The following is a 9,260-nucleotide window of genomic DNA, read 5'->3' as shown; positions in this document are numbered from 1 at the left end:
AACTTTTTTGGGTGAACTATGTTAATCAAACAAAATCAATTTTGTAGCTCTATAAAAATAATAAAGAAATAAATAAAGATAATAAATAAAGACTTTTAAAGAAAGTTATTATTCATTTGATTCGATTTATTTACCTAATGCTAATTTTAGACCTATTGAAAAAATGTACCCCTATTTATTTTAGTACTGTGACTTGACTTAACTTGAAACTTATCAGGACTTGACTTACTTAGGGTGAACCCTTGACTTGACTTGCTTGTTTTATCTGAACTGTGACTTGAGACTTGACTCGGACTTGATGGTTTAAGACTTGAGACTTGCTTGGACTTGACCATGTGTGACTTGTCCCCACCTCTGGTATAATGCATAGTTAGCTAACATTAATTCAATGCTAAACTTGTTACATTTAAATCTAATAAAAACACCAACAAAAAAAGACAAACGCCCCTTTAACCTGATCCGAATCCGGTGTACCGTCGGCGGCACACTGCGTGTGTTTTGGTTGATAACATTGGGAAATACAACAACTTAAAAAAGACAAACCTAAACACATCATATATCACTAAAAAGCTGAGATTCTTGTGATTCGAACGATGTAAACCATTTTAAGATACAGTCAACACAGTCAGTGCAATCAGAGTGTTTGTCAAACAACCAACAACCAAAAAACCAGCTTACAAACAGGGAATGAAAATGAGTAAACTGACCTATAACGCCTTCTTGTAGTCCAAAGATCCATAAAATTCCAACAAAAACGGTGTAGTTACACTCTGAAGGGTCCAGTAAATCCAATTCAGTGAAATATTTAGTCCACAGCACATGTATATGTCAATAAACATCCAAGGAACATAGTAGTATCATTTATAAATAGCCGACAAAGCCACCAAGTCTCCGACGCATTCGGTCGTGTAGCGTCTCTTCACTTGTAAACATTGCAGATGTGTTGATTTTAAAATGGCCGCTGAACTCTGCCCTTTTGATTGACACCTCATTTGAGCGAATAGGTGCTTCTCAGAGGTGACAACAGGCAAGAATACGCAAGGAACGCCCTTGCGCGAGGATGGGACCTTCCCCTATTTGATTGACAATAGATCGATCCTGTCGCGTCAAAGTTTGCAAATGACGGGCGTATCTGATAGCCAATAAGATTCTGAAAAGATTGATACAAAGCTTCCCTAGGAAGATTCAACCTGTAACCCGATTGGTCGTGCACAAACATACACTTGTTTGGTGCGCTCTGTGTGCGTAAATCCCAACAGTGACTAGCGGCCGTGCGCTAAAGCTGCTAATGCTGTGCTAGGAAAGCATTGAGCGTCTAAAAAGTTTTATAATGTCGAAAAGAGCAAGTAAAAGAAACTTTTCACTTGAAGAAGTTGTCGAGCAGTGTACCAGGCGTGAGAGTGATTTGTTGGAGGAAGACGTTTCAGACGAAGAGAGCGTTTCCTCCGTCGACCCAGTAGCGGAAGAGATTTTTTGGATGGGGGAGACGTCACTCTCGACAAGTAAGTGCTTTATTGTATTATAAAACATATTTTACTGTTGGTACTGAGGTTTGAGTTTGGATGCGTGTTTTGTTTGGTGAGCCCCTGCACGAGTGTGGTTGTATGCGCTCATGCACAGGTATCTGTGCCCATGTTTGCATGTGTGTCTGTGTGTGCTTCTGCGTTACTTTATGCAAGTAAAATAGTAGAATATAGATTATAAGTAAGTGCTTTATTATAAAACATATTTTACTGTTGGTACTGAGGTTTGAGTTTGGATGCGTGTTTTGTTTGGTGAGCCCCTGCATGAGTGTGTTTCTATGCGCTCATGCACAGGTATTTGTGCCCGTATTTGCGTGTGTGTGTGTGTCTTTGTGTGCTTCTGCGTTACTTTATGCAAGTAAAATAGTAGAATATAGATTATAAGTAAGGGCTTTATTGTATTATGAAACATTTTACTGTTGGTACTGAGGTTTGAGTGTTGATGCGTGTTTTGTTTGGTGAGCTCATGCACGAGCACGAGTGTGTTTGTATGCGCTCATGCACAGGTATTTGTGCCCGTATTTGCGCGTGTGTGTCTGTGTGTGCGTGTCTGTGTGTGCTTCTGCGTTACTTTATGCAAGTAAAATAGTAGAATATAGATTATAAATGAAAAAAATATGTGACTCAATGGTGTTTTTACTGTCTTACAGGTGCATGCTGGAGTGGACCTTTCCAATGCCCTAATCAGCTATTATAAACTGATCCACAAAACCCAGAATTGGTATAAGACCTTTTTTTATCATTTCTAAGACATTGCCACTGTGAATGCCTTACTGATTTACAAGCATATCACAAAAGGTAAAGGGGAGGTGCCAATGCACCAGAAGGCATTTAGGGAGACACTAGTGAGTAGCTGGCAGCGGTTGCTGACATACCCGCTCCATCGCCCACTTCACACAGAGCACATCACAAGCCTTTGCATATTAGTGGTGACGGCACCACAGTTCGTCTAAGGTGCAGGCACTGCCATGCAAAGACTACTGTAAAATCTTCTTCATGTGATGAGCCTTTGTGCTTTTTGCCAAGCCGTGATTGTAATAACGAGTGGCATGTTGCCAATAACCTGTAATATTGTAAAATTTCTAAATAGTTTTTTATATACATTTATATATTTAGATTGTGGTTTTTCTAATATTAAAAGTATTTTATTACTATAGAACTTGTTTTGTATCTTTATTTTTACAAGTATAGTTTCAAGAATATAGATTTTTTCAACACTATAAAGTGTTTATGCTTCATTTACTATGTGTCAGCAATTATTGACAGTGAATTTGGACATGAAATAGAGTAGCTCTAAGTGTAACCTTTCATTAGAGCCCAAAAATATGATTGTACATTGAAGCATTCAAGAAAAACAGCATTTTATGGCAATGGTTACAAAGGGCCATTTGGTGTCTCCAAGTGCCCTTTATAGAAGGCCGCCTAGACATAAACTTGGATAAACATGTGAAAAAGACACATTTTCTAAGATATTGTAATCAAATTTGCTTGGTAAAGCTTTGTAAGGCTTCATGCTATGATCCCAATGTGTTTTTCAGCTAATAGCTCCCCATTATTAGTCCTCTGCAGGCAACTATTTACAAAAAAAAAGTAGGCGGAATATTTTTTTCCTCTCTTTCAGTGTGTTTAAAATTCTATTACTTTATAACAGTAAGACTTACAGTGATTCTGACTGTATAGAAATAAACCTCAGAGTCTCACCTTTCAAAAGACATCAAAACCATGCATATACTCCAAATACTTCAAGAACAGTATGCAATTTACTTTGGGTATGTTTTTATTAGGCGTTTTTGCAAAATATAGCAGGATTGCAAAGGGGTTAAATTAGTATTTAATACACAGAGAACAACATGAACTGTTTCAGTGCCTACCTGGAGAAATGACACTATTTGGTCCTGATAAGTAATATAAAAAGAAAAGTGGAGTTAGACGAAAATCTTACATTTGTTTTTGTATGGACAATTATAAATATAGAATTGTTTTCTTAACCACAATTAAAGAAAGATTATTGTTGCGTTTTTCGTATCCATTGTAAGCCTAAAATATATGCCGAAGTAGACTATTGAACATGATCTCTAACATAATGATCGTTGCTCTGCTTTTGAGAAAAGCAATACATTCATATACAGTTCAACACAACTGTTGCAATCTGCACATGAATAAAACTTACATTGCAATTTTTCTATTTATTTTGTTAGTTATTACAAACTTACCTCATTCTGCCTCGATTGTCCAGCCGAGGAGGATGGTGTTGACACTCCATGAGCCTCAAACAAAGAATGCAGTATATTTGAAGATGATGTTATTATTATTATTATTATTATTATTTTGCTAGTTAGTTGATGTTTTTATATTCAGAGTGTTTTTCTCACTTATCAATATATATTTTTGTTCGTTTTTGCAAAATTGTTGTTTTCGTTTATTTGGCACAAATCTAATTCCATACAATTTTGTATTTCCGTATTTCAATTATGAACAACAAAAAGAAAGGAACATTTGAACTTGACAGGTGGATATTTCAGGAGATAAAGGAAGATTTCTCTATAAAGTCGGTGGAAGTCTGGTATATTCAGCCGTGGCTAAAGAGCTCATCTTTAATTATCACTATGAACATGCAGTTATAAATACACATAACAAGTCTACCAGCTTAGGATGGATAATAATTATAATAATTTGTTACATTTATATAGCGCTTTTCTGCAGCACTGAAAGCGCTTTACATATGAAAGAGGAAAAAAGTTTTGCTCCAGATCTGACATTCACCCTAAATAGATTTGATACCCCTGCTATAGCGCATCCTGCTGCCATCTGTTTAATGAGTTTTTACTTGGTTTAATACAATATGTTTATAATTGGCACAAGTTTCTTGAAATCCTGCCCACTTCTTTGCATTGTGTTGTCATGCTTCAGTGATGTGTGAGTGTTTATAGTGCTGTGAGTTTAACACTTCATGACTGAGATCAGAACAGAACAGAATCTTCATCATCACACAAACCAAAAGAACAACAATGACTTTCATCATCATCTTCATCTGGACACTTTCAATTTTTATTCTGGGTGAGAAATGAAAGAATGAACAGAGTTGTTATTATTTCTGGTGTAGTTGTTTTTATGTTCATTTTTAGTACTATGTGATAGTAATGTTTTATAAACTAATTGCTTTTATTTTGTCTTTTATAGAATCAAAAGGAGTAACTCTGACTCAACCTAAAGTAAAAAGTGTTCAACAAGGACAAACAGCTACAATAGAGTGTTATATAGATGTAGGAATATATAGCAACGACTTATACTGGTACTTACAGAGACCTGGAGAAACTCTTAAACTCCTCATAAAATACATAAATAACCGTCAGTCAGGAACTCCATCAAGATTCAGTGGCAGTGGAACAGTAAACACTGGAAAAGATTTCACTTTGACCATCAGTGGAGTTCAGACTGAAGATTCAGGAGATTATTACTGTCAGAGTTATCATAGTGGTGGTGTGTACACACAGTGATAAAGAGTGATACAAAAACCTCTTTCAGTCAGACTGCACTCATACACCTGACAGATATTGCAGAGCTTATTTAACTTACAGCTCATTTATTTCCTACTATAGTTTATTTAAATGACAACTTTATAGATAATGATACATTTAATTAATTAATTAATTATTTATTTTATTCTTTGATAGTTGTAAATCATATCATTAATTAATTGTCTATCTATTAATTTCTGCTGTGTTATAACAACCTCAACATTGATGATGTTTATTATTATTGTACTACAGCTTAATTCATACATTTTTTACTGATTATAATCACTCATATAGAGAAACATCAGTGAGTATCATTTAGTCAACATCTGTAACACAAATACTGAAGGAGTCACATGAGAATCAAACTAAAAACACCAAACACTTCATGTTGAAGGTTCTTCATTTCATTTGACTGACAGTTATGTAAATGTACTTCATCTGCAGGTGTTTTCATGCTTCATTGAGTCAGGTTTATTTATAAAATGTGAGCTTTCATATTCAAAACAGACAAAATGAGTCAAAGCCATAAAGATAGAATCTGATTTTATTTGATGAATTGTCACACAATCATGAGTGAATGAATAAAGCAGACATAGACTTGTGTTGTTTGTGAAAAGAGATGTGAGATGAGAGAGAGAAACACAGTTAGTCTGTTAATCTTGATGTGAGACAGAGGAGAGAGTGAGTGGATCTACTGTGAACACTGATCTCTCCTCAATTCTCCAGTGACTTTATCACGCTGGTCTTTCTGTGTGAGCTCACAGCTGACTGAGATCACTGAGCTCCACTCCTGCTCAGAGAGAGTCAGACTGCTGCTCCAGCTGTACAGACCGTCCTTCTCCAGGAGAGCAACACTGCTGTACTGAGACCTGCTGCTGATCCCGTCCACCTTCCAGTTCAGACTCCAGTCTGAGGGGAAGCCCTTGTTGGCCACACACATCAGTGTTGCTGTTTGCTTTGTGGAAATCTCTTCACTGGACGGCGGCAGGACGCTCACTTTAGGGGGACTGTTACCTGACAATCACATCAATAATCAATAACTCACACAAGAAAGAAAATAACTTCACTCTCTCTCTGTTAAACATTAAAGATCATAAAAATAAATAATAAACAACTAGGTCTTATGTAGAATTGTAAAGTTTTTAATCACATAGCTGCATTATACAGCTAATATAACTTTTGTCGGTTTATGTGAAAGTTTGTACACACAATATTTGACATTAAATCATTTAAATACTATTTTTCAGCTTTAAAAAAAGTCTTTCTTAAAATAAATAAAAAGCATATCATATATCATACTGTATAATATATTCATAATTTCAGTAAAATAATAGTAAAGCTTTATTTTGTCTTTGTGTCTTTGTTACACATGTCATCGTTATAGTACTAACAGTAATTTTTTTTCATAATTACATGCAACTAACTCTAAAGCAAACCCAATCCTATACTAAGTACATGTTGTTAATCATTATTACTCAGTACTTAAATGCATAATTACACTGTAACAGTGACACAGTAAAATAAAGTAAAAACTAAAAATTGAATAAGAATATATAAAATATAATTGTTCAAAAAACAAAAATTATAAAATCTTAACAGTTTTACCATATAATGTATGTATCATATTTAAATAATATAAATATAAAAAAATCGAAATAATGTAAATATGTTGTACAGAATATATTGACATGCGCTTCTGTTACGCTTAACACTTATTAACTTACATTTAAGTTGTAGGTGAATATAAAATCACTGTAAACTATTAATAAATAATTACATTTACATTTATTGTTACTCTATAGTGTTATAATATATAATATCATAATAAAATGGAGCGGTACTTTGTTAACAAAAGATTATGAGTCTAAACAAAATAAGATTATTTGTTGCAACAAATTTTGATTTGACAGTATTCGACAAACCTTTTAATTAATTAAGTACCTTCTATCTTGTCTTTCATACCTGAAGTATATATTTAGAAACAGTTATTACATCTAGTTTTACAGTAAAACTTTAAAAAATAAACGGCAATCTACTGTATTAAAATTATAATTGTATTATTTACTTACTGCCAACATCCAGTCTGGTGCCGCTGCCGAAAGTCCACCACAGTGATACAAACTAATAGAGCAACTGTACAAAAACCTCTACACACTTGACTGAACACAAACTACAGCAGAATATACAACACTAACATCACACAACACAAACAAATATTCTGAAGATCTCTGAATGATTTGTGTCTAAATAATAAACAGAAAACTTTTAAAGAATATTTTTGTATGGTTGTTATTGCTTAGTTAATGTTTTCACTCTGTATCAATTATTTACTTGTGTTGTGTGGACACTTTGTAACTCTGAAGCTTTAGACAAATAAATTTTTTCACATATTTTTTCATCAAGATTTTAGTTTTAATTCAGAATATTTTTAGCATTAAAAGGGCATTAAATAATGATAGTGTAGTAGTCTGTACGAGCAGAAGTTTCCTGTCGTCTTCTTTGCATTGTGTTGTCATGCTTCAGTGATGTGTGAGTGTTTATAGTGCTGTGAGTTTAACACTTCATGACTGAGATCAGAACAGAACAGAATCTTCATCATCACACAAACCAAAAGAACAACAATGACTTTCATCATCATCTTCATCTGGACACTGACTTTCTACATTCAGGGTGAATATTTTTTAATAGTTAAAGCAAGTTTAATTTAATTCTGTTGTTGTATGGCACATATGTCAATATTTTAAATGTTTCTTTTACATACACTAAATAACTCAAATATTTTATTTCAGAGAGCTGTGGACAAGTGACAGTGACTCAAACACCACAAATAACATCAATTAAAGGAGGAACTGTTGAAATCAGCTGTAAAACAAGTCAGCCAATTTCTAGCTGTAGTGACTGTGTTTCATGGTATCATCAGAAACCTGGAGAAGCTCCTAAACTCCTCATTTATTACATCAGGACGCTTTATTCAGGAACTCCATCAAGATTCAGTGGCAGCGGATCAAACTATGGAAGTGATTTCACTTTGACCATCAGTGGAGTTCAGACTGAAGATTCAGGAGATTATTACTGTCAGAGTTTTCACTATCCAAGTAGCACAAGAGTGTTGACACAGTGATAAAGAGTGATACAAAAACCTCTTACAGTCAGACTCACAGTGACTGAACTCATACACCTGACAGATACTGCAGATGATCATACAACACAATAACACACAACACTGATTACACAAATAACACAACATCATCTTATGATCAACAGAAATCATGCTAAGGTTTATACAGGTATGTATTTATTTTTGATAAGATAAACACAGATTATTTTAACATCCATCTGTTAATACTGCGTATGCATCAAACCATATTCAGACTCCTCAACTTCAAATGAGAATAAAAGAGAAGAAATTATTTTTTTTACAAAATAAGTTTATTGCAAAGGAAAGAAAAACTTTGTACTTTGTTATGAATTGGCCAGCACAATCCATTAGAAAAATGTTAAATGTTTATGAGAATTATAAAATGGTATGTAAATAACTTCATAACTGACTAATGCCTTCATTTAAGAGAAGTGAAACTGGTTTGTTTCAGTTCAGATGATTTAACTGATCAAACAGTGAGACTGGGAGTGTGAAGTGAAAATCACATTTACATTATCAGGATAAAGAGACTCAGAATAGATCAGCTCTGTCTCCAGAGATCATCTTCACTTCACAAGAGATGGATTTTACATTTACTGCTACATGAACCTTTTCACGAACTATTAAAACTATTGAAGATCATGATACAGGACAATCCTGCACAAATACTACTGATGTCATTTTCTCTATGATGACTGAAGACGTTTTCAGAAGATTTATTGTTTCAGCAAACACAGCACATTGACAGATGTAATAGTGATATGAGCTTTCTTTCAGTATTGAGTCTTAAATGATTAAAGGTGCTGCATGTGTGAACTATGTGTTCCTGTAGCTCAACTGGTAAAGCATTGTGATAGCAGCCCAGAAGGTCATGGGTTCAATTTCTATGGAGCACAAATACTGATAATATGAATATCTTGAATGCAAGTTGATTTGTATAAAAGCATCAGCTGAATGCATAATTGTAAACTTTCATTAGTCAGATTTCCATTATTTGGCCAGTGCGAGCCAAAACCTTAAACTGGGCCGGGCCCCACCAAGAGCCTCCAGGTATGAGGCAAAATCAAGATGCATTACTGT

The 9,260-nt window shown here is 34.4% G+C and overlaps 2 gene segments (V, D, J or C); one reads left to right on the top strand and one right to left on the bottom strand.

The window, feature by feature from the left end:
• Window positions 1–5,732: 5,732 nt before the first annotated feature.
• Window positions 5,733–7,001, bottom strand: LOC129433506 (Ig kappa-b4 chain C region-like). The segment is given in 2 exon segments: window positions 5,733–6,055; window positions 6,983–7,001. Coding segments are annotated over 2 exon segments (342 nt in total).
• Window positions 7,002–7,662: 661 nt separating this feature from the next.
• LOC129434455 (Ig kappa chain V region K-25-like) lies at window positions 7,663–8,939 on the top strand. The segment is given in 2 exon segments: window positions 7,663–7,711; window positions 7,831–8,939. Coding segments are annotated over 2 exon segments (381 nt in total).
• Window positions 8,940–9,260: the final 321 nt, after the last annotated feature.

Source organism: Misgurnus anguillicaudatus, chromosome 6 (assembly GCF_027580225.2).
Source record: "Misgurnus anguillicaudatus chromosome 6, ASM2758022v2, whole genome shotgun sequence".
Lineage (NCBI taxonomy): Eukaryota > Metazoa > Chordata > Actinopteri > Cypriniformes > Cobitidae > Misgurnus > Misgurnus anguillicaudatus.
This window is presented reverse-complemented; position numbering and strand designations above follow the sequence as displayed.